The sequence below is a fragment of the Malaclemys terrapin genome, chromosome 9 (assembly GCF_027887155.1).
Source record: "Malaclemys terrapin pileata isolate rMalTer1 chromosome 9, rMalTer1.hap1, whole genome shotgun sequence".
NCBI lineage: Eukaryota > Metazoa > Chordata > Testudines > Emydidae > Malaclemys > Malaclemys terrapin.
The window spans coordinates 82,097,927-82,124,506 of NC_071513.1; the positions used below are offsets into that span (position 1 = coordinate 82,097,927).

The 26,580-nt window shown below is 42.3% G+C and overlaps 1 protein-coding gene across 3 annotated transcripts in view; it reads left to right on the forward strand.

Moving 5' to 3' along the window:
* Positions 1-26,580, forward strand: part of KCNAB1 (potassium voltage-gated channel subfamily A regulatory beta subunit 1) — a 257,521-nt gene that overhangs the window by 61,199 nt on the left and 169,742 nt on the right. The window contains exons 1-2 of one of the 3 annotated variants that reach the window (XM_054040308.1): positions 11,955-12,351; positions 12,503-12,938. The exons of the other annotated variants lie outside the window; for them this stretch is intronic. Coding sequence (XP_053896283.1) covers positions 12,718-12,938 — 221 coding nt within the window. The 5' untranslated portion in view covers positions 11,955-12,351; positions 12,503-12,717. Of the gene's footprint in view, positions 1-11,954; positions 12,352-12,502; positions 12,939-26,580 lie in introns of those variants that run through there. 3 annotated transcript variants of the gene reach the window in all.

Genomic DNA, 26,580 nt, shown 5'->3' on the forward strand with positions numbered 1-26,580 from the left:
ACCCAGTAAGAGGGCCAAAAAAATGCCACCATGGTTAAGAGTAAAAGAGGCAGTTAGAGGCAAAAAGGCATTCTTTAAAAATTGGAAGTCAAATCCTACTGAAGAAAAGAGAAAGGAGCGGCAAGTCAAGTATAAAGGTTATAATTAGGCAGTACAAAAAAGAATTTGAAGAGCAACTAACAAAAAACTCTAACAGCAAAATGTTTTTTAAGTACATCAGAAGCAGGAGTGCTGCCAAACAATCAGTGGGGCCACTGGGTGATCAGGTGCTAAAAGGGAAGAAAAGGCTGTTGCATAGAAGCTAAATGAATTCTTTGCATCAGTCTTCACTGCAAAGGATGTGAGGGAGATTCCAACAGCTCAGCCATTCTGTTTAGCTGATAAATCTGAGGAACTGTCCCAGACTGAGGTGTCAATAGAGGAGGTATTGGAATAAATTGGTAAGTTAAACAGCAATAAGTCCCCAGGACCAGGTGGTATCCACCCAAGAGTTCTGAAGGAACTCAAATATGAAATTGCAGAACTACACCTCTATTCCGATATAACGCGGTCCTCGAGAGACAAAAAATCTCACTGCTTTATAGGTGAGACCGCGTTATATCGAACTTGCTTTGGCCTCCCCATTCCTTGTTCCCTGACCGCCCCCTCCAGAGACCCCCATCTTAATCGCCCCCAAGACGCCACCCTCTACCCAACCCCCTTTGCTTCCTGTCCCCTGACTGCTCCGACCCCTATCCACCCCCCTCACCTCCTGACAGGCACTCACCGGCAGTGGCGGGAAGTGGAGCAGCCCAGCCCCAGCCCTCTCCACTCCGCCACCTCGCAGCTGCGGCGCTCCACTTCCTGCCATCGGTGAGTGCGGGGAGGTTGGGGAAAGGACACCCCCCCGTATTCACCTGCGGCGGGAAGCGGAGTGCGCGGCTGGGAGCTGGCGGAGTAGAACAAGCTGGGGCTGGGCTGCTCCGCTTCCCACCACTGGTGAGTGCAGGGAGGGTGGGGAAAGGATGCCCTCCGCACTCACCGGCGGCGGGAAACGGAATGACGCAGCCCCAGCCCACTCCGCTTTCCTTGCCCTGGCCCCAGCCGTGTTGCTGGGCGGGGAAGGGGGGTGTTGGGGAAAGGTCCTGCACTCACCTGCGGCAGGAAGCGGAGCGCCGCAGCTGGGAGCTGGCAGAGTGGAGTGGACTGGGGCCGGGCTGCTCCGCTTCCGCCGCTGCCGGTGAGTGTGGGGGGGATCCCTTCCCCCAAGGCCCCTCCCCCGAGCGACATGGCTGGGGCCGGGGTGAGGGAAGCGGGCTGCTCCTGGCCCCCCGCTAATCCCCCGGACCACTCTGGGACTGTGGGGCCCCAAAAAGTTCCCCCCAGAGCTCCTGCCTCCCAGACCCTGCGGGGGAAGCCCCTGACCGCTCCCGAGACCCTCTGCTCCTTATCCAACCCCTCAGCCCTGGCCCGGCACTCTTAACATGCTGCTCAGAGCAGCGTGTCAGAGCTTTACCACTTTGTATGCGAACCCACGTTATATCAGGGTAGAGGTGTACTTACTGTGGCATGTAACTATCACTTAAATCAGCCTCTGTACCAGATGACAGGAGGTTACCTAATGAAATGCCAATTTTTAAAAAAAATTTCAGAGGTGATCCTGGCAATTAGACTAGTAAGCCTAACTTCAGTAACAGGCAAATTGGTTGAAACTACAGTAAAGAACAGAATTATCAGACACATAGGTGAACACAATTTGTTGGAAGAGTCAACTTGGCTTTTGTAAAAGGAAATCATGCCTCAGCAACCTGTTAGAATTATTTGAGAGGGTCCAAGTATTAAGAGTATTACCACTGGTACTACACGCAGAGTAATGCGCTACTGCCCATGAACAAGGGTAGCAGAACAAGGCTGATAGTCGCACAAAGAAAATAAAAATAAAAAAGCTCAAAAGCTTGTATTTTCCCCCAGCAGAAGTTGGTCCAATAAAATATACCTCACCTACCTTGTCTCTCTCATGTTCAGGTAACAGATTTTAAAAAATCTAAACAAGATTCTTCAAGCCTATTTGTGTTACAGTTCAAATCTAATTTTCTCAGTTTAATTAACATGTGACCTGTTAGTGCAAGGTGATGAGGGCTGAAAGCTTTTAACACTGAATGTTAGATTTCTGTGCTCTAGAGACTGGTTGCTTCATTTCTATAGAAAGCACCTGTGTCTGTAGTATCATCATCAAAGCTGCTGGCTTGATACCAGATTACCCCTTTCAAAGCTTAAAACAACACACTAAATTCTAAAGAAGTTTAGTTTGGGATGATCATGTTACTCTGTCCTTTGACAGAGCTTTGATTCTCTTCATTAGATATATGGTAAACATCAGAAACATGACTGAAAATAAGCTTGCAAAATAACATTTTTAATAACCTTTTTTTTTTTCTTTCCTGGGCATTCAGCAACAGATGTTTGTATTTTAGACTTCTGTCTAGTTAGTCAGCTCATAACCTGCTTGGCTCAAAGCTAACTTGCATCAGAGAGTAAGGCTTACAAAGCTTAATTATAACTTGGGGTTGAACCCATCAAACCAGGTCAGCCTTGCTCTCTCACTCGGTTTCATCTATTTAGACTGTAAGCTGTTGGGGGACAGAGACTGTCTTCTACCCTGTGTTTATACAGAGCCTACACAATGTGGCCCTTATCTTGGTGTGGCCTTTATGTGCTACTGGTAATACAACTAATTACACTCTAAGAACCCTCCTCCCCATTCTGAAAAATAACAAGAACAATTCTTAACACTACTATAGTGCTGTTCATCTTAGAAGCAATGTACTGTACACACATTAACTAATCATTAAGTAAATAGGCTGAATAACTTATTAAGACTCCTCTACAACCAGTCAGCATTAGTGTGGCTCTTCCATGTTCACTGTTGAGTTGACATTAATCTGCTAAAGGCTAAGCTGTCACAAAGAGCCCTGCTTTAAAAGGTCCAGATACACATGTGTACTGCGTCCTGTACCTCCAAGGAAACAATCGTTTTGAACAGGTGCTCAGAGACTGGCTGAAAATAACCTTTAATCAGTAAAAAGAAGAACAGGAGTACTTGTGGCACCTTAGAGACTAACAAATTTATTAGAGCATAAGCTTTCGTGGACTACAGCCCAATCAGTGAATCCAAGGTGTATGTAACCCATGCCTTCTTTGTGTGGCGCTCTGTCTCCATCTAGTGGCAGCCAGGCCAGCTAGATGATGAGTCTGTTGATTGTAAATTGATGAGTCTGTAAATTGATGTCTGCTACAGCCATGGTGAAGAGCTATGTGCCTTTTAGCTCATGCAGTCGAGGGTGACCAGATGTCCCAATTTTACAGGGACAGTCCCGATTTTGGGTCTTTTTCTTATATAGGCTCCTATTACCCCTCACCTCCTGTCCCGATTTTTCACACTTGCTGTCTGGTCACCCTATGCTGTCGAGGCTTATATGCTGAGCTTCAGAGGTCCCAGGTTTGATCCTGCCCGATGACTGGGGTCTGTTGGTGTTACATGTGCACTCAGAGTTTGGCTGTGCTTACAATACAGGCATTTTGAAGATTTGGTCTGCTTCTCTGTGCCTCTTCAGGGCATGTCCACCTCTACACCCATGCTGGTCCCTGCAGTCCCAGGAGTATGTGAGGTGCCACTCAGTTGTTCTTGTTCTTCCCTTTTCTCTACTCTCTAGACTTTCTTTAAATATGTACCAGGAAGCTAGGTAGAAGGGGATGGGGAAGATTCTTGGCAGAACTTTTGTGGAAAAGCAGAGTGACAGGATGTCTGCAAGCCTCACAACAGCCAAGGAACCGCTTGTAGGGCCTCCTGAGAGGCCAGTTTTTAGAAACTGTGCCCTACTCTGGCTGAATGAGTAGGGCTCTGTTAGCCAAGCCCCTACATGGTTCATAACATTTGCTTCTAAGAAGGGTTGCCAACTCTCCAGGATTGCCCGGGAGTCTCCTGAAATTAAAGATTAATCTTTAATTAAAGAGTATCTAGTGTGAGGAAACCTCCAGGAATATGTCAACCAAAATTGGCAACCCTACTTCTAGGTCACTATCATTTTATTGCTGCATTCCTAAACAAGTACAGTGCAAGATATGCTCGGATTGAATTAGGTTGGATTGTGGCAGCTCAGAGAGTGGGTTTTCAGTTGGTTGTTTTTTTGGACACTGCTGCCTTGTATTTCAGAATTGTAGCTTTCTTTTTTTAAGCATCTTAGCCCTTTTGAAGATAGCTTTGAACACGTGACCTGAGTGTTTCTGATCGCTGCTTGACTCTCAGTTGTATGGACTTAGGGGTAATTAACATTGGAGCCTAGCAATCATTATTTAAATGTTAATATAGTTAATTGTTTCATTGATGATCAAAATGCACAAGGAAGAGGAGGCCAGGCATCTCATTTTGACCTATGAGCAGGTGGCACTTGAGTTGTGAGTGAAGTTAGGCAGAGTACACGTAATCACTTTGTACCGACTCTGTTGGCCCATTACTGAGCACTGTGTTTACCCCCAGATCAATGTCCAGCCAGAAGAGGGGCTCCATAATCCCTCCAGCACAGGAAAGGGAAGAACTACAATAGAGCAGAAGGGAGCTGGTTTGAGAGAGTGCCAGAGGCTGCATGAGACTAGGAACAGCAGGCCAGAGGCAGCCGTCTGGGAGCTGGCTGTGGAAGGAAACATCTGATAACAGGCCTGCGAGCTGGGCTGAGGACACACCCTGTTGCTGACAAGGGCCAGCAGTAGCTGCATTTGCCGATACCTGGCTGCGGCTTGTGGTCAAGAAGACAATGCAGAGGGATTGTTACTGCTTATCCCCCTGGCTTGGGCTTCTGGCTAGGAGATGGGTTGGGAACTGTTGGGATTATCTAATTTGTTAGGGTTACCATATTTCAGCAAGCAAAAAAGAGGACGGGAGGAGCCCCGCCCTAGCCCCGCCCCTCCCACTTCCCGCCCCCCCCGAACCCCCAACCCTCCCCCCGTTCCTTGTCCCCTGACTGCCCCCTCCTGGGACCCCTGCCCCTAACTGCCCCCCAGGACTCCACCCACTATCTAAGCCTCCCTGCCTCTTGTCCCCTGACTGCCCCAACCCTTATCCACACCCCCACCCCCAGACAGACCCCTGGGACTCCCACGCCCCATCCAACCACTCCCCACCCCCTGACAGCCCCCCCCGAACTCCCAACCCATCTAAACCCCTCTGCTCCCTGTCCCTTGACTGCTCCGATCCCTCTCCCCACTCCTGCCCCTTGACAGCTCCCCCCCAGAACTCCCAGCCCCCCACCCTCCCCCCCGCTCCTTGTCCCCTGACTGCCCCCTCCTGGGACCCCTGCTCCTAACTGCCCTCCAGAACCCCACCCCCTATTTATGTACAGGCGTGACTACCTGCCCTTTCCTGGTTATTATACGCTGCCAGTCCGCATCCACATCCAGTAGTTAAAAAAAAAAATAAACTAATAATTTAAATTGGAATTTCATCCATTAATAAGTATTTATTATATAGTTAAAACCATTCTATTGAAGGACAGATATTAAATAACACTAAATATGTTAATGTTCAAAACAATATTAAAAATTTGAAAATTTAGAGCATGGAAACCAAAATAGCTAAAATTTAGTTTTGGCAAGATACACGGAATGGAAACTCCGGGATCTTTACCTGTCACTGAATATAGCCATCATACCAATAGTGGAATATAAAACAAGTCTACATATACTCTCCTTAAAATTTTTACTTCTGTCCATTCCCAATAATTGTAACAAATCATTATTACCTTCACTCCACTTGCCACGCGCCCCAAGCACAAAACCAAAGAAGTGAATATTTTTACCTCCCGTTAAGTTTTTAATTTCTTCCTCTAACTCAAGATAATAAGCCACCTTCTCACTGTGGGCTTGTTCCAAACTTCCGGCATTATCCTCCCATCGCACTGTAACATCAACCACCACTGCTGTATCTCCTTTTATAAATATAATATCCGGCTTTCTTAACTCACCCTTACTATTTCTCAAATGGGGCTCTATCATTGCCTTCCACCCTAATTTACCAACCTTATCTACAACTGCAGACACTACTCTATTATGCCTTTTTATCCTAGCATTCTTAGTCTTATAACATTGTCCTGAGATATGGGGAACAGTCTCCCGCACTTTACTGCACCATCTACAAAGAGCATTCACACCTCCTCTTCCTCTTGCTAATGTCTCCCTAGTAGGATAAATATTTGCCCTAAGCTGCAATGCTGCAATATACGCTGACGATTTAACTTTACTAGAGTTTCTAAAAATCGAATTACTAATTAAATCATTTTTAAAATATTTTATCCCTATTCCCTGACATCTCAGTTCCGACCATCTTAAAAATTCCTGTTCCCTCCATTTCTTGGGATGAGATGTTACTGCACTAAATGACAATATTTTATCCACAAGATTTTCTCCTGCATATAGATAAGATAGGTCCATCCAATCATCTCTCGAGACAATATGTCTCCTCCATTTACGAATTAACATATTTGGGATTTGCACACTAAACTTAGTGAGAGCTAAACCACCATCCCTACCTCTAGAATAAAATATCCCATCTGTGGTACACTGAGGTAAATGTAAAATCTCTTTAACTATTTTTCTAACTAACACATCAAGATCATCTAAAAGATTAAAAGGGGGTTCTATTAAAAGAAGATTATAAAATAGCTTCGGTAAGATGTATGTCTGTAAAATTAATATTTTTTGGGCCGGTTTTAATGGGGCCTTAATTAAATTCTCACTCCAATCTTTCAATTTTTCTTTAAGTACCGGTCCCCCTACACCTATCCAGGGATCTATTCTAGCCCCTAAATATTTTTCAAAATCCCCTGGTTGAACATATTCAATCTCCTCTGACCCTATCTGCCAATTATCCTTAGGATTAACTACATAGGTTTTATGTTTAGTTAAAATATGAAAGCCTTTTGTTTTCTTCACATTAACAGAGAGATTAGTATTTTTACAAAACTCCTCTAAGATACCCAAATTTTTGATCATTCCTTTATATGAGCTACTTAAAATTGCCACATCATCGGCAAAAGCCAATGACGTGACACTATTACCCTTAACATAAAAACCACTTCCTTCTACTTCTAATCTAGTTAAAAGGGGATCCATAGCAATATTAAACAAAATTGGGGACAACGGGTCACCCTGCTTGACCCCCCTCCTAATTAAAATAGACTCAGTAGCTTCATCACCCACCCATACCCTAGTTGTGCAATTATCATAAAGGTCCCTAATAATATCTATAAAATGTTCATCTATACCAAATCTTCTCAACCCGGCTATTATATGTCCGTGTCCCACAGAATCAAATGCTTTAGCCAGATCTACGAACACTATTGCAATTTCATTCCCATTTCGTTTAGCCCCTTTAATCAAATTATCTAATATAGCAATATTTTCCTCACACCCAGGGGTGGATATAAACCCTTTTTGTCTACTACATATCTTAACTGTTTCCACCAGTCTTTTTGCTAATATTTTGGTATAGATTCTAATCCAAACTGACCCAATTGTCAATGGTCTCCAAGATGTTAACTTCTTCATTTCCTCCTCATCTTGTGTCTTTGGTATTAAAATCGTTCTATTTTTCTTAAATTCATCTGGTACCTGTCTATTTAGAAACCATATATTAAAAATTTTTGTAAGTATTAAGGAGTCTAAATTAAAAATATCCCACAAATTGCTCACTTTTACTTTATCTGGGCCAGGAGCACTATCTTTTCTTATTTCTCTTAAAGCTATTCTAATCTCATCCACAGAGATCGGACTCATTAATATATCATTATCCGCATTCTCTGTGGATGATGGCCACCCTATCATATTACCATGTCCAATTGTTCCCAAAATATTTACATAGTATTCCTCAATTTCTTTCATAGGGATAGCACACTTAGCCTTATCTGGCTCTCCCATTATAATGCGAGTCAATCTTCTTCTATCCTTATCAAATAATTGTTGATAGAATTTATACTTAGCTTTCTTTGTAGCATATCTCCTAATTGCATTAAATTGCTTCCTTCTCCCCTCCTTTCTCATCTTCCCTTTTCCTTTATTCCTCAACTCTATTTGACTTTCATTTCTAGGGTCCTTTCCCTCTACTAATGAATAACATAATTTTTCCAACATTGCCCATCCGAGAGCTTTTGTTAAATCCTCCTTTAATAATCCTTCAATTTCCCCTAAACTATTTATTATTTCTCTTCCCTCCCTACTTTGTTTTCCCCGTTTACATATTTTCTTCACTAAATCCACTTCTGGATGTCCTTTTAGTGGGAAAATCCTCTCTCTTGGGGGCGGAATTTCTAATATATTTACTCTAATGTCCTCTACCTCAGTCACTTCCTCCCTATCTCCTGTTACCACTAACTTCTTCTTTGCTAATTCTCGTCTTTTATCTGATATTTGTTTATTCGTTTTGGTCCTCATCTCGGTCTCAATACATTTATTTATATTCCTTTTCCCAATATATTTCCTTTCCAACTGTATAAGCTGCGCAACCTCATCTTTGGTCCATATACGAGATCTAGTCGATCCCTCTTTGATCTTACTTTTAGCAGCCATATCTTCTTTTCTTTGCTCATTCCTCACAGCAGGGTGTCTATGTCTACAGTGTTGGCTCAATCCAGATCTAGTATGAAAACCAAGCCCACAGACCGAGCACGTATGGCTCTTCATTGGGGTATCCGCCTTCTTGGGTATGCACTTGGGGTAGTGGCAAGCTATATTATGATATTGAGAAGATTTTCCACATTTACTACATACAACTCGTATGGCTTTACTTTTATGAACCACATTAATGTGTTTGGCCCATTTACCAAATGTTGGTAATATCTGGGGACATATTGGACAATTAAAACTATCAACGGGATACTCTAAATAAAAAACCCCATCCTTCCACGAACTACTTTCTAATATATTTATATTACTACCAGTACTGTTAAGATCCTTATTACGATCCCTATTAAAATCAGTACTTGGTCTAAAACTATTTAATAAACTAGACCCATTAACTAAATGAGCATTAAGATATCCCGATTCCCTAACATATGGATCATCAAATGTACTTAAATACTTAAAATCTGGATTAAAACTGTCCATAGTTAAATCATTAAAAGTGTCCCTTGTAAAAACCATCGGTAAGATAGATAAAATCTCCTCACCATGATCATCACAAATATTCTCCTCTACCTCCTCTCCATGCTCCACTGGGAGGACTTGATTCTCATTCTCATGCTCATGAGACTTCATTATAGTCCACACCATTTTATCCATTGGTCCAGCGACCCTGATCACACCCCTAATATATTTAACACTGTCAGCCGGGGCATCAAAGCCAACAGCGGGGGCGTTATTAACCCGGTCCAGCGCCAATCCGGTATAAAAATATAAATTACTTTTTTCCATAGCTAAAAGATTTACCCTTTCCAGGGGGAAACTAACCCGTACCTGGGGGAAACTAACCCGTACCTGGGGGAAACTAACCCGTACCTGGGGGAAACTAACCCTTTCCAGGGGGAGTCAACCCGTACCTGGGGGAGGCTACCCTTACCAGGGGGGCATCCATGTGGCACCATATGGGGCTGCCCAACCCCGTCCCACACCCCACTGAATGTGGGATGTGGGTTCGTCCTCCGCAATCCGCCTGGCTATCCAAGCCAGTTACCGACTCTCACCACGAGGAGGTAGCGGTTGGACTTGCAATCCAGAGGCTTTCCTCAGAGAGGGGTCCCAAACAGCATAATGTCGAGCTCTAACGGGCGTGCGAGAAAAGGCTCAGATCTTGGTAGGGGTTGCCCCTATTGACCGGGCTCACGCCCACCCCTACCTCACCGATAACCCATTCTCTCACTACCCTCAGGCAATGTTTCCGTCCAAGCCCGACAGCTGAGAGGGTCCAGAGACGCATGGAGAGCCATTAAGAGAGCCATTAAGACTCCCTGTTCCTTGTCCCCTAACTGCCCCCTCCTAAGACCCTCCCCACTGCCCCCCAGGACCCTACCCCCTACCTGTACCCTGACTGCCCAAAACTTTCTCCACTCCCCCCAAAAAGCCCCCCCCTGAACTCCCGACCCCCCCCGTTTCTTGACTGCCCCCTCCAGAACCTCCCTGCCCCTTCTCCTGCCCCCTGGCCCCCTTACCCTGCTGCTCAGAACAGGGTGTTGGGCTCTGTGTGAGCCGGACACGTGGCTGCGCTCCCCAGCACAACAAAACCCGGTCCCTGGCCCTGCACAGTGCTGCCGGAGCCGGGCTGCAGGGGAGAGCTGTCGGCTCAGAATGCAGGGCGGAGCTCCTCTACAGCTGCTCCGGAGTCCAGCCCGTGACTTTCCTGCAGCCCTCCCAGCCGCTCGCTCTGCTCTGCCGGGGGAGGGGGGAAATCCCCGGACATTTTGAGTGCTTTACAAATTCCCCCCGGACGCTATTTTTAGCACAAAAAGGAGGACATGTCCGGGTAATTCCGGACGAATGGTAACCCTAAATTTGTTTATAACTGTTAAAGTTGCTGCACCAAGGGTACTTGCAACTTTTCTTTCTGGCAGCGCTAACAAAGGAATCCTCAGTTAAGCAAAGTGTGAGAGTGTCCACCAAGGGCTAGACCCTGAAGAGCCCATGCCTGGAGCACCTCCAGCACGTGCACCCAGCATGCTGCCAGACACCTACGAGCTGGTGTAGCACAGCACTCACCACAACAACTTGCCGTGGGGTTGGGTGCAATAGACTGAACATCTGTACAACCTGCTGTGAGTGAGGTCTCATTTTTATTTTTGCATCTCCAGGAGTTTAAGGCTGGAACGTGATTTATGGGCGGAGCTTGGGAAAGTACCACTGCTTATTTTTTCCAGTTCGACATGCCAGGTAAAAGGTATGAGGCTGGAGCTTTCTAACCACTTTCTTCCAGTGGTTTTGAACTACTGTGCTTCCTCTAACTCATTCACCTCTGAGCAAACAATTCCAGTATTGCTCTTGGCGCCAAGCTCCCACTCCAAAAATGTTGCTTGCCTCTATCTCCCACAACCATCTCCATCCAAGAATTTTTTCTTTCTCCTACAGCCACATACAGAGAGCCTGTCTCTCTTCCACATCTAATCCATAACACTGTCGCAGTTCTTGTGTTCATCACCATAGGGGCTGGAACTAGTGGGTGCTGCTAAACCCCCTGGCTCGAAGTGGTTTCCATCATATACAGGGTTTACAGTTTGGTTCAATGGGTCTCAAATTGTTCCAGCATCCCTGCTTATCACCATGGTATCTGAGCCTCTACTATCTCCTACCACTACTCTGCCCCCATCTCATCATCCTCCAGATTCTGTCTCTTTTATATTGTAGTGGTTGGCAGCAGCGAATGGAGGGCTAATAAGAATCCATCTATATCTCTGCTTTACATCTACATGGCCTGTGACTAGTTCTTAAGCATTCCCTGAGGGGGTCCTGGACAATTCTGAAAATGTTTCATGTGTCTACCCCCTGGGCTATGCCCACAACTCAGCCATTGAAAGCACCTCCTCAATGTGCCCAGCATGCACATTGAAAATGTGGCTCCATAGCAGGGTGGAGGATGGTCAATGACTTGTCAGCTTTGTGCCAGTCTTTCTTTGTTTAATTGAAACCTGATTTGCAGCAAGTTGAGAGTCAGAATTGGTTTGAAGAGTTTGTACCATAGCTAATTTAGCTGGGATTCTTATATGAAGAAAAGATTAACACTGGCATGCTGATACCATGGGATTTAAAGCAGTATTTTAGTGAGCCAGACAAGGGATTAATGTGTTAATTCACCAGCACACATTAGCAGAGTGTTCCCCCCTATTTTTATAGTTAACGTGTTTTAACGTCAATTTGTTCTGTCACTGTGATGAGTCCTCTCCTTGATTAGCAGTGCTGCCAATTATTGTTATGGGAAGAATCTGCTTCTAGTGCCTGTCTCTATGTTGCACACACAAGAAAAAGCAACCATTCCCATGCTTTCTGCAAGCTTCTTACAGGGAGCTCTGCATGTTCCACAGAGCAGCTGCAAAACCGTATCGGTACAGATTTACAGCTTTGTCTTTACAGGGCTTGAAACTAAGAATGCGTGAAAAGGGTCCTGATTAGATGTTGTATTTTGCAGCATCTGACAGAGAATAGATGGATATTCCTGGTCTTTAGAGACTTGCTTGTGATTAGATATTTCTTCAGTCCAAAGCTTGCCTGTTCAGCATTTTGTGATCCAGAGGGTGTTCAAGACACATCTTGCAGTATGCCTGCATTGATTTAAAACCAGCAAGCAGATGCAAGCCTGCATCAAGACGGAGTGGATGCTGCTTCTTGTGGTTAATCATGAAGGTACAGCTTTATGTTTCTGAAAGCACTTGACTAGATGGATGTTTTTGTCTAAGCAGTAGATATTATTGCAAAGGAAGATTTGAAAATCAAGTTGTCTGCTCTCTTGCTTGCTTTACCAAGTTCAGTGCTTATCTGTTTACTTGTATCCCAGGGACACCGTACTGTTCTCCTCTGCCTGCACCATCTACCACTGCTGCTTCTACTACTTTCACTCATCTTTTGAATCCAGATTTGAAGAGTCGTTTAGCAGCATTTGGGACTAAAATCGCCAGCCATTCAGTGTCCTATAGCCCTGTTCTCAGAGTCTGAGAAGGTCTGAGTACGCTCTAAGATTTGGATTGTGAATAAAGATTCATTGCGGGAGCAATGCAAGTTTCCATAGCTTGTACAGAACATAACTTGAAGAATCGAAATGGTGAAGACAGGCTTATCAGCAAACAGAACACCACTACCCCAAATGTAGTGAATGCAGCCCGGGCAAAATTCCGGACGGTGGCTATTATTGCTCGCAGTTTGGGGACATTTACCCCTCAGCACCATATCTCTTTAAAAGAATCAACTGCAAAGCAGACTGGCATGAAATATAGGTATGGGCACAATATTCACTGTTCGTAATGTGTGTGTCATATCTCTTTACCCTAGGTGAGTCATCTGCTTACAAAGGAATTCCCTTTTCCAAAATCCCGGAATCTTTTTAAAAAGGGACATTAAAAAAATCCTACTAAAAATACTAAGTTTTAAACTTACAAGAAAACTAGCTCTCTTTAGTGGCATTTGGGTCCTAGTGTTTCTGCAGGCATACGCCTTTGCTATTTGATACAAAGATTTTTCTTTTCTTTAGTTATGATACCAAACATAAATAAATTGAGCACCATTATTTGTGGATGGTGTTTGTTTCATATAGCTCGTTAGTATTTATATGTAAAAAGACTGAATTACAAATGATGTTCAAAGATCTGCATAGAAAAAGTTTTCATTTTTACAGCACACGTTGGGTAGACTGTCTCTAAATTAGTTACTGTGTCTTATCCTAATGATCACTTACAGACCTTTCATCTGACTTGCTAAGTGAGGACAAGGAGGAATCTATTTTAAATGAAATGCAGACAAAATCATAACCAAGTTCCTAGAAAATCTAATGCTTCTTACAAAAATTTTTCTTAACACAGAAATGTACAAGAGTGTAATTAAGAGTGTCACTTTAATCTTTCTCAGATGTTCAGTCTGCTATTTCTGGAAAGCTTCCTTGTATCAACTAATACAAGTACTTATTAAGGACTTACTTTAATTTGGAAAATTTAGCATTTTTGTAATTTAATTTGTATGTATTCGAGACGTTAGCGTATCTGTTCTGCTAGACCTTGAACGTATCCTTTGTGTGGTGTTGGAATTACTTGATTCCTAGAAAGGAGGAGGTGGCAATCTAAGGTCAGATTCTGCTCTGAATTATTCCATAAGTAGCCCCATTGAAATCAGCAAGGCTATTTGTACAATGGTACTACTCAATAAGAGTATGAATGGCAGAATCTTGTCCTTAGGAGTAGGGGATGGAGTGTTACTGTGTGTTTAGAGTTACTGGTAACTTTTCTTTTGCATATTTGCAATTGATTAATTTTCATGCCCAACAATTTCTGCCCTTGCAAGCTATCCTTTTTTTATGGAAGAGGTATTTGGATACAATGGAATTTAACGTGACTAAATTAAGGCCAAATTCTACTTTTATTTAGACTGATGTAAATCCAGACTGACTGTACTGAAGTTACTCCAAATTTACACGTGTGTGTACCTGAGCACAGAGTTTAATGTAAGGCATTTGTGCAGTTATGATAGTTTAACAGAAATGGCACAAGAGGTTGGCCCTTAAGGGATTGCATTTGAAGGGCAACATAACTTCCTAATTTACACGGTCAGGTGTAATTTGTCATTGTAGAATCTGGAATTGCTAGTAAGTAATATCCCCAAAGGATCTGGGAGACTCTGAAGAGCCCCAGTTGTCCAGAATAATTTCTCAGTGAGTTCGGGTAGTTTAATCTGAGCACCATTGTTGAAAGATCATTGGACACCCTCACAGACTGGGTTATTTTTAACACCAGTGTTATAAGTAAGTACAGGCAACACAGGTAGTGGATCTGTAAATGACATTGCAGAGTCAGAAACCTGCTGATTAATTTTTACTATGACAGATTCCCAGAAATACTGCCCTCTGAGAATGACATCACAGTCTGGCTGGTCAGGCTCACTGGGCATGCATGGGTTTTCAAAGAGGGGAGGTGGGTAAACCAAAGCTTACCACACAGAGCAGCTCTTAAACCCTGGTGCATCATACTCTCTTATACCAAGACCTGATCTTGCAGTTCTTATGTTTGCAAAGCTCCTGTTGACTCTAATGGGGATAATATGCAGGTGACAGTTGTAGGATCTGGCCTCTGCCAGGCAACACTAAAGAGGTTATCTCATTAATAGAATGCTCTTTTGTAACTGTTTGATAGCTCAGTAGATTCTAATAGCCTTAGTATGAAGTGAGAGACAGTATAGGCTAGGTGGAATGAGCGCAGATTTGGAGTCAGGAACTCCTATCCATGCCATTTTCTCATTGTGTAGCCTTGGCCAAATCACTTCACTTCTCTGCCTTAGTTTCTCCGGTACATGCCTACCTACATGGCAGGGGTGTTGAGAGAATGTTTGTTTGTAGAGAAAATAAACTCACAGCTTCCTATGAGAAGTGCAGCTGTTACATTTACAGCCTACAGTGTTTAAATTGGTAGTAATTATTCCTGTTAGTTTTCCAAAGGAACATTATGCTGCAGATGCATGAATGCAAATAACTGCCCTTCTCTTACTCACCCCTTTCAGGGACCCACACAGGAACAGATCTTTGGCCCCTTTCAGAGACATGTATAGCTTATTTCTAGAAAAATTCTGAAATCTGAGGCTAAATTCTGCAGACCTTATTCAGGCTAAACTGCTGTCGACTTCAATGGGAGTTTTGACTGCATAATGTCTGAGTAAGGACTGCAGGATTTGGACCTAATTTGTAACCAGATTGATGTCCATCCTTCTAATTAATCCTTTTTTACAATCCCAAATATACCCAGAACTGGAAACAGTGAGAAGCAATTCCTTCCTGAGGAGAAGAAATGGGCAGGAAGTTTGCAGAAAGAGATGATCCAACTGTAAAGGATAATTCTGACATTGGTGAAAGGACACAAGGAGAACCCTAAGTCTGAGGAGATGTTGAAGCTGATACATGTTAATAAATGCACTCTGGCTCCTCTGCAAACGACATGATTATCACACAGATTTAAGGCCTGATCCAACTCTCACTGAAGTCAAATGGAGTGTCTCGATTGACTTTAATGGGAATTGTGCCAGATCCTTCATTCCCTTATATTTCAGGTTGAAGATTCTTGTTCTTCCCTGATAATTTTCTGCTCTAATTAGGTCATTTATGACAAACTTGAATGCTCTCTAAAATGATGTGCTAATGAAGATGCCTTGTTTTATGCTAAAAACAAATACTTCCCCCTCCCCCTTAAAGCCTCTGTAGATAACTAGGTAACTTTAAAGATATAGCTGGCTGTGTTGCCATGCATATTTCACAGCATGATTTTTAATGCTTCTATCTCAGCCACCGTGCTTTGCCTCCTACGACTGCTTGGCAGTTTTTGATTTTAGGCAGTTGAAGAGAATGATCCTGTCAGTGGATTATGTAAAAGAGAGAGACAGTGAGTATGTGTGTGACAGAAGTGGAGGTGGGAGAAGAACCAGTTCTGAGGCTCCTTATCAAGTCAGTGTTTTTGAGCCAGTCCAGATCAGAAACCAGCTTGGAATTTTAAGTGCCGAGTGTACTGAAAATAAATAAATGCACCATGGAATCTTTAAAATATTAGGACCCGGTCCTGTTCCCATTGACATCACTGGGAGCCTTGCTGTTGTCTTCACCGGGAGCATGATCAGGACCTTACTTTTAAGATTTTATTTAATTTGATTTCAGTGGATTGGAGGCATCAAGTTGCCATCAAAGAGACTGGTGGCAGGACGGCAATCTGATAGTTGGCCAGCTGCTGGCTCCCAGTTCCTTTGCGTTTGAAGCATAATGGATATTAAACAGCACATGCACCCAGCTTCTGTGTGAGTGCTCCACTTGCAGGCTGCAGAGACAGATGGGGTGTGGCTTAAACCAATGCCGTTCAAGCAGAACCCTCTCCAAGAACAAGCACATATTGGGGGTAGGGAGGGGGGACATTTTATTTTAAAGGCATTGTTACCACCAATTACATTTGCATGGCTATTGGTTTTACATTCTTTGTGAAAAATGGAAAAACTGTGGCCTGACAAACAAGTGAAAATGGCTACACTCCTTTTAATTCCATTAATATTACAGTTCCGTTACGCTGGAGAATCTGCCCATATGCTCAGATAATGTTCTCTAGAGCGCTGCAAGTCTTTCCTTGAACATAATTTCAGTCGTGATGCTTGGCTTGGAAAATTTCAATCTGCTGCCTAATTTTTCAAAACAAATAATACATTTCTACATCCATCTGATGTACAGCATATAAGGAGAGACAGAAAAAGAGGGCAGGAAAAAAAACGAGTACTGGGACTCAGCAGTTTTTTGAAGAACAAAAGATCTATCCTGACTTCTCCTCCTTCCTAACTTCCAACTCTTTGGTGGGTTTTTCCCCCCAGATTTCTATATTTGATGCTCTATATACAAATTTAAGCAGATCTTTGTCAATGCAAGACCCTCACTGGACTTGGTACACAAGATTATTTGGAATATCTGTCATTACAATTAAAAAACCCCCCAAACAAAACTCAGACTTCTGCCAGCATCGAACAGCTGTGCAAGCCTTAACATTGCCTGATCTGTCTGGGATGAAAACTCAACTGTGTGATTTTTCAGTCCTGAGCTCTAATTCTGTAGTTTCGATATTCACTTTGCTGATGGTTAAGGGTCTATCAGCATTTCTAAAATAGGCCTTTATTCCCACTGCTTCTTGAAGCTGGCTGAAACTTGACATAAAGAGCCTGCTTTATAAAACTAACCTCCCTGTTTGTAGCCAAAAATAACTGATGCTATCTCAACTTCTGGCTCAAATGAGCGCATATAGAAAACCAACTACATCTCTACCCTGATATAACGCTGTCTTTGGGAGCCAAAAAATCTTACAGTGTTATAGATGAAACTGCGTTATATCGAACTTGCTTTGATTCGCTGGAGTGCGCCTCCCCGCCCCCCCAGAGCACTGCTTTTTTGTGTTATATCGGGTCACGTTATATCGGGGTAGAGGTGTACTTGATTATACCCGCAAAAAAATTACATTTTTTCAGTCATTATTAATTGGCATGTCATTTATTTAAATGCAGCCCGTGATCTTGGCCCTATACAAGACACAAAATGGATACAGTCCCCAACAATCTAAATAAGACAGCATAGGTAGTTTAGAGAAGGATGGATGGGCTAATAGGGGACTGTTCTGGAACTCCAGACCTAGCTTTGATGCCCAGCTCAGCCATAGACTTCCTATGTGTCCTCAGGCAAGTCACTTAATCCATTTTGTGCCTTAGTTTTCCAACTGTAAAATGGGTACAGTACCTCCCGACACCTATTATGGTATCATCCTGACATAAGTGTTGTGAGGATGAAATTTTTAGTTATTGTGAGGCACGTGGATACTCTAATGACGAGGGCCATATATGTCAAAGAGATAGGTAGGAGATGAACCAAACAGCTTAACGAGTCCAGCTGTTCAGTGCCACAGAGCCACCACTACCTCCCACTTCTTTTGGTGGTAATGTGGCTTAGCTGTTCTCTTTGCACAGTTTCCCTTCAAGGTACCTTTAGCTTTGCCTCAGGATCACCAAATTCTTCTTCCAGTTCAGACATCTCCTCTATCTCCATCAGTTCCCCATAATTGCTCATCCCACGGGATCTAAACTATATTTTACAGATTGAGGGGCTGAGAAATCACTGCAACTTGTGTTACCTGGTGAGGCAGCTGTACTTGAGTGTATCCTAATGTGTAATATTTGCTGCAACATATCTTTATCATGTTCACTTAGAACTTTTAACTGGGAATTAGGAGATGTTTAGAGAAAATTAATAGCAAAGCTTGGGAAATCCATAAGGAGGAAGTAGTAACTCAAATACTTGCAGTAAGGACTGCCAGCGTATTTCATGACACTTTAATCCAGGAGTCTAGCCTGGCTGCTTCTAGCTAACAGGGATAAATAACATTTATTTTATTTATTCAGTGTGCATCTAATACGTGGGGATTATATAGCACATCATGTAACCCATCAAGGAACTATGGACAATTTCAGAACATTTCACCACAGCTCTGATGTACACAGATGCCTTCCTAAATACTAATATTACAAACACTTTATTACACTTGCTATTAAAGTGTCCCAGAGATGGGGGTTGGGGAGTGGTGGTGGTGAAGGAGATAGAGTTCAACTGCAGAGATGGCAAATGCTTTTTTGACCCTTTCTTCTTCTTCTTCTTCTTCTTCTTCCTTGTGCAAACTTCATGAAATGGGGTCTGCTCTACAAGCCCTCTCCCTCCAAAGTGTTCTGTTCAGTGCCATATCTTCAATCACACCACATGCTGACATGTCTTTCTTTATGACATCTCACCACTTCTTCTTGGGTTGGCCTCTCTCCCTTTTTGCTTCGGTATTGATCAGTTGGACTCTCTTACCCACATAATTGTCAGGACTGCACTTTACATGACCAACCCATCTGAGTCGGTAGTCCCCTAATTTTTTCGTTTATGGGTGTTACTTTGAGCATGTCTCTAACTACGTGTTCCTCACATGGTGTTTCTTACTTACATCCTTCAACCATCTCAACATTCACACCTCTGTTCAACCGATCATTTGCTTATGCTTCTTCTTTGTTGCCCAATGCTCAGTGCGACACACTAAAACTGGGCAAACCATGGTTTTATAGACTTTCCATTTTAATCTAATTCATATCTTCCTGTCACGTACTCCTACATGATTTATCTCACTCCACTTGAGCCAGGCATTTATTATTGTAGTCCAAACTTTGTCCATTTTCTTACTTGAATCCTGATAATCTTAATGTCAGTATAATAAGTGCTTCTGTGTAAATGGTATTTTAATAGACATTGCCGTTTATTCAGAAAGAGGGAGTGAGACCTTTTGCTATTAATCATGACCATATCGCTTAGTTTAAAAGTGCCTTGTATTTATAAAGATTCTGTTATATATAATCAGAATCTTTTTCTTTAGCTGGTTGATCTGGGTCCATTTCACAGAGACCTGGATATCTGTTGATGAAACTCAACAGTCACAAGTTCTTCTGTCATACTGCATAAAAAAGACAGACTGTACATTATGAACCTAATCCTATTCTCCCTGGAGACACAAGAGCAGCTGGCATCATATTGTTACTCAATGAAATATGGGGGTGTGCACTTACAAAAATCTATGCTAAGGGTCTGGATTAAACAAAGATAATTTAGAGCTAAAGGATGAAACTCTAAATCAGTGCAATTTCTTCCGCCTAAGCACCACTGGTGTCTGAACAGTGCGTCATTATACGCACACTGCTGTGCCTAGGTAGTACAGGGTAGGTTAAGGAGTCTTTCAGCCTTAACTGGCTCTTTGCCTGTTTTCTTTGGTCTTGTTTACAAGCTGCAGATGTAGCAGTTTGCACTGCAATCCTGTCTGATCTCACAAACTAAAAACACCATTGGGGCACATCAGTATTTAGCTGCAAGACCTTCTAGGAAGTGCTCAAGGAGAGTCAGTGGCTCTCTGAGCCATTGTTGAACTGGTGCCTCAACATGGTGATATCAGGGGACACTGCTGCTGGAGATGCTGTGCTTTGCATGAGATGTAAAATGGAGGTCTTGACCACTTGTGATAGTGATGTTCCCAAGTCTCTTTCTGTGTCAGCAGTGGTGTAGAGTCTGGTGTCCTGGCCCAGTGCCAACATGGATAATTACATTCTGCCTCCTTAAACTCCTTTTGCAGTTTTAAGTGGGTAAGGCATTTTTCTTCACTGCTTGCCCTACAATGTTGGGTTATATTGTGAATTATTAAATGGACACAAATGAGTTTTGCCCCCGTGGTGGATGCATTTCACTGGTGGATACAGTGATCACCATTAAGCTTATAAAGCTCTTTATTTAGGTTTATAAAAGCCTCTATATGTGCCCATCCTATCTCCTGGGCATACTTAAGATATACAACAGAAAGAAATGTTCTGACTTCGCACATAATTATATTTGCAGATGGATATTTATTTAATAATATAGTTAACTCAAACCTCTCCAGTCCTTGGGGCCACTCTAACCCCAGAAGTGTGTGTGTGTGTGTGTGTGTTGGGGGAGGGGATAGATAAGTTTTTCAGTGTGTCTAGAAGGTTAACAAATCTGAGCTCTAGAAGACCAAGGTGGGCAAGGAGTTGGAAAGTCGAAGACTCCTCTTGCAGAATGCCCTTCTAGCATTCCGTTCCTCTATGGAGTGTGGGAACATCAGCTTGAGCATCCCCACTGATCACAAGTGTGACCACGTGAGTACTTCGCTTTGGTTTTTAATAAGGATGATAATATGGATTAATTAATTAATATGCATGAAGGCAGTACGACTGATGGAAATGAGTGCCTAGAAATAGAAATTACCACATCTGAGATGGAAGAAAAACATAGAGCTTAATGTGCTCAAACCAGGGGGGCCAGATAATTTCCATTCCAGAATACTGAAAGAACAGCACATGAGAGTGCTAGTCTGGTAGCAAGGATTTTGAATCAATGTATCTATTTGGGGATAGTACCATATGAGTAGAGAATCGCTAATATCATATCTTATAAACAGTGATCCAGGAACTCAGGCCTGTTTGTCTGACATCAGTAGAATGCAAGACTTTAGAATAAATTGTGAAGGAAAGACTAATTAAATTCATAGAGGTAAATGGGAAAAGAGGATGTAATGCAACATTGTTTTACCAAAGGTAGATTATGTCAGACTAACCTGATAAATTGGAGAGGGTTCAGAGAAGAGCCACAAGAATGATTAAAAGATTAGAAAATCTTATGGTGATAGATTCAAAGAGCTCAATCTATTTATCTTAACAAAAAGAAGGTTAAGGGATGACTTGATTAGTCTGTAAGTACTGACATGGGGAACAAATATTTAATAATGGCTCTTTAATCTAGCAGATAAGGGTATAACATGATCCTATGGCTGAAAGATGAAGTTAGACAAATTCAGACTGGAAATAAGGTGTAAATTTTTTAAACATTTGAACAATTTATCAAGGGTTGTGGTAGATTATTCTTCATTAACCATTTTAAAATCAAGATTGGATGTTTTTTCTGAAAGACCTGCTCTAGGAACTATTTGGGGCCAATTCTATGGCCTGTGTTATACAGGAGGTCAGACTAGATGATCACAGTGATTCCTTCTGGTCTTGAAATCTATGAACCTTATGTCCTCCTTTAAGGAAAATAACTGATTGTTTAGAGAAAGGAAGTGCAGTAGATCTAATATACTTTGGACTTCAGTGAAGCATTTGACATGGTACTTCATGGGACACTCTTAGTTAAATTAGGGAAAATCTGTATCAGACTAGAGGAAGGTTACTAGTGTAGTACCTCAAGGATCCGTCTTAGAATCAATCTCATTTAATATTTTTATGAATGATCTTGACACAAAATGTAAATGTGCATCTATGAAGTTTGCTGATGATTCAAAGTTGGGAGGCATCGTCAATACAGAGGAGGATCGGAATATTATACAGGAAGATCTGGATGACCTTGAAGACTGGAGAGACAGAAATGGGATTAAATTCAGAATTACACAGTACAGGGTCATATACACTTAGGGTTTAATAAGAATTTCTCTCATAAACTGGGGGTTCATTAGTTGGAAACAACAGAGCCGATTGCCTGGGTATGTGCATTGATCACAGGATGACTATGAGGAAAAAGGCAAATGAGATCCTAGTGTAACACTGTTGCAAAAAAAGCAAACACCATTCTGGGATTTATTAGCAGGAGTGTTGTAAGCAAGACAGGAAAATTCTGCTTTCTCCACGCTAATTAGGCCTCAACTAGAGTATTGTGTTCAGTTCTGGGCTGTTTCAGGAAAGATGTGAACAAATTGGAGAAACTCCAGGGAAAAGCAACAAAAATGATTAAAGGTGTAGAAAACATGACTTATGAGAGAAGATTGAAAAAATTCGATTTATTTCTTCTGGAGAAGAGAAGACTGAGAGGGGACATGATAACAGTTTTCAAGTACATAAAAGGTTGTTACAAGGAGGAGGGAGAAAAATTGTTCTCCTTAACCTCTGAGGATAAGACAAGAGGCAATGAGCTTAAATTGCAGCAAGGGAGATTTAGGTTGGATATTAATTCCCTGACAATGCTGGGACCTCAGGCACTGATGCACCTTTGACCCTCCTATTCTATGCCTGTGGCACCAATAATCTAATCTCCTGTGACCTATAATACTTTGATCTGACTTTGGGTGTCAGGTTTAGTGTGTGGGCGCTGGGTGGTGTTGGTAGCCTGTGATATACAGGAGGTGAGACAAGATGAGCTGGTGGTCCCTTCTGTCCCTAAACTTTATGACTCAATCTCTCAGGTAATCAGGTCCCAAACCATGACTGTAACACCTTGTAGTCCACCCAGAAACCTGCTGGCAGCCAGTGCATATTCCAGAACATTGGAGTGACAAGCTGTTGACATGAAGTTGCGTAATAAGCTGTCCACTGCATTCTGCACTAGCTTCAGTTTCTGAATTGTCTCAAAAGGTAGCCCCACACAGAGAACATTACAGCAATCTAATCTAACCTCAAGGTCAGAGAGAGAGAGAGAATTGTGTCAAGATCCCTGCATTGGACAACATAAGTCACACTCCTTGTCAGGAGCTGATGGGGGGAGGGGAAATGCCTTTGGCCACACCTGCAAAATACTTTATGGGAAATATTTGCTGCACTCTGAGAATGGAGCTTTGCAAACATTCAAGGCCATTTATGATATTACCACCAGGTAAGTAATTTTTGCACCCATTATTGCAAGTAATTTCTTCCATGCATTACAGTGTGCATTGCGTGAGCAGCACTAGGCTATGGCCAAAAATTGTTTAAACACAATTAAGATACAATATTGTCATGTAGAAGGGTTAGTAGTTTATTAACTGAGCACTAATATTGTGCTCTGCGCTGTGCAAATTCAGGGGAAGATGTACTCCCAGTCCCATGGTTTTTTTTAAATATTGTTTTGCATGTGGAGTCTATGAAATATACATGGAAGTACAACACCCTATAAGTGAGGTGTTTAGATGTTATAAGCAAACTTCGGCTGATTCTGTCAGGTTTGGATAAACTCACACAATTTTAAATGCTTCTCTAAACATTAGGAAATACTCTTTGGTCTGCAAATTGGTTTGGAAATAAGAGAAAATACTCTCATGAGATTTCAGGTATTTCATGCTTCCAGAGAAATGGCAATGTTGTGAGGAAAAGCTTCCTCACTGATTTCAGGACTTGTCTTCCATCCCCACATATTATACTTCATACAGTAGTCATAGCAGCCATCACGTAAATTCAGAGATTCATATTATGAATACCTTTGTATGGCAGGTGGGAATGTTAATAAGCCCCTCCCATCCAAATGCCATAATTTTTTCCAAAGCCCCCTAACCTGAAGTCTTTGTAGAGTTAATCCTCAGGCATGGGGAAACTTCCAAAATAAGCCTGACTTTCTTCAAAATCTGACCTCACTTAAATGGGTGAAGATCCAGAGCTACTCCAGCAAAGCCAATGGACTTACTCTGGATTTACACTGAAGTTGGCCCAATGACTGGAGCCATCGTAATTAACATACTTGAAACAGGAGGACGGAGACATAAAATTAAAATGAAAAATGAATAACTGAATAAACAACATTTGTACTGGTTTGCACTGCTATGAAATTTTTATTGCTACCACTTTGAGGAGACCTGAAAAACTGCCTCCACCACTCATAAACCCGTCCCACACTTGTGTTAATAAAAACTGTTTAGTATCTACACCACACACTATATATTTGGCTTGATTTTGATCTCATGTACACCAGTCCTGCACCAATAACTTCATAATGTTCATGTGCCTGGCTCTCCTCTGAGGGCTTGTTTCCATTAACATTTAGTTTGCAGCAAGCTGGGATGTAAATCTATACTGTCCTAGCTTGCCGCACACTAAGTGTCTGTGTACTATGCACTAATGGGTTCCTAGTGTGCTTTGATCTATCTACTGGGTTTCAAAGTGGAGTAGATCGAAGCGCACTAGGGAACTGTTAGTACACATCAGCAGGATCCACACCGACGCTTAGTGTGGGGTAGAGTTACAATCAAGCTTGCCAAGAACTAAATGTTTGTGTATGCAAGCCCTGAGTTACCCCAGTGTAAATTGGGAGTAACTCCACAGCAATCAGTGGTGTTTCACTGAAGAGAATTAGGACTGTTGGCTTCAATGGGAGTTACTCTGGATTTACACTAGCATAAGGCCTTGTCTTCACTAGGAGAAAATGTGTGTTTTTAACACGGTAAGTAACAATGTTAAATACTAATGTAAACAAGGCACATTGTAGTTTTAATGTATTAGTTGGTCAAGGTAAACTCTAAACTTAACCAACTAAAATGTTAAAACTACAATGCACCTTGTCTACGTTAGGATATTAACACGTTTGCTAATGTGTTTAAGACATGCCTCATTTCCTAGTGTAGACCTGGCCTGTTTTTTCCTGCATTCTGGCTACTAAGGTAATGCATACGCTTTCAAAATGATGCATGAAGAGCTACAGTACGGTGCATACTCTGTCAAAGGTATTTATTTTATCTATGTATAAGTACCTCTGTGGTGCTTATGACTGCAGTAAATAAAACTTTTGCAATTAACAGGCACACAGATTGAAAATGTATCTCTTTTTGCATGTTCCACAAATAAAGGTTTATAAATTAAGGTTTCAGACAGAAAGTGAAGGGGATATGTAGATATGGCTAATAGATCTAGTACAGTATCAGAGGGGTAGCCACGTTACTTTGAATCTGTAAAAAGCAACAGAGGGTCCTGTGGCATCTTTAAGACTAACAGAAGTATTAGGAGCATAAGCTTTCGTGGGTAAGAACCTGTGGTTCTTACCCACGAAAGCTTATGCTCTCAGATCTAGTACAGGAGTTCTCAAACTGGGGGCCAGGACCCCTCAGGGGGTCATGAGGTTATTACATGGGGGGTCACGAGCTGTCAACCTCCACCCCAAACCCTGCTTTGCCCCCAGCATTTATAATGGTGTTAAATTAAAAACACTTTAAAATATATTTATAAGGGGGGGGGGGTCGCACTCAGGGGCTTGCTGTGTGAAAGGGGTCACCAGTACAAAAGTTTGAGAACCACTGAAGCAGGAGGGTAATAATTCCATTTTGAAGCACTTTTAGGGTTTTTAAATTTTATTTTTGTTCTACCCTGGAAGGAAAACAAAACCTTTCACGTGTTTTCAAGAGGGAGAGGAGGAGAGTGTCTTTCTCTTTCTCCCCAGGTGGTTAGTGCACTGGCCTGGGATATAGGAGACCCAGGTTTAAGTCCCTGCTCTTCCTGATTCAGAGCAGTTTTTCGTTCCAGACCACTCTAAGTCAGGACAAGCAGGGAGCTATATAGCCTCTCTCTCTCCCTGGGCCCAAAACCCTTCCCAACAAAAGTTCTGTGGAAACTGGTCAACTTAGATGAAACAGTATATTTCACCATAATGAAATTTTGGAAAAAATGTTCCAGTTAGGGTGACCAGACAGCAAGTGTGAAAAATCGGGACAGGGGTGGGGGGTAATAGGAGCCTATATAAGAAAAAGACCCCAAAATCAGGACTGTCCCTATAAAATTGGGACATCTGGTCACCCTAGTTCCAGACATCTCTAATGGCTACCTTTTCTTTGCCTCCTTTAAAGTCAAGGAAACAAAAATAGGCACCTGACTCACAGGAAGCTGTAGCAAGTGGCAAATTATGATCCAGCAGCACCTCACATCTGCTATACAATTTGTGACATACAGTAATGCTCTAAATTCCACATTAAAATGTTTCCAAATCATTAGGCTCATTGAATATACCTGTCAAACAAGCTTAATTATATATTCTCTGGAAAGGTTCCAGTTTATGGAGAAGTACAATACAGTACTGAGTGACATACATTATTGGCATACAGGGATGGTTATATT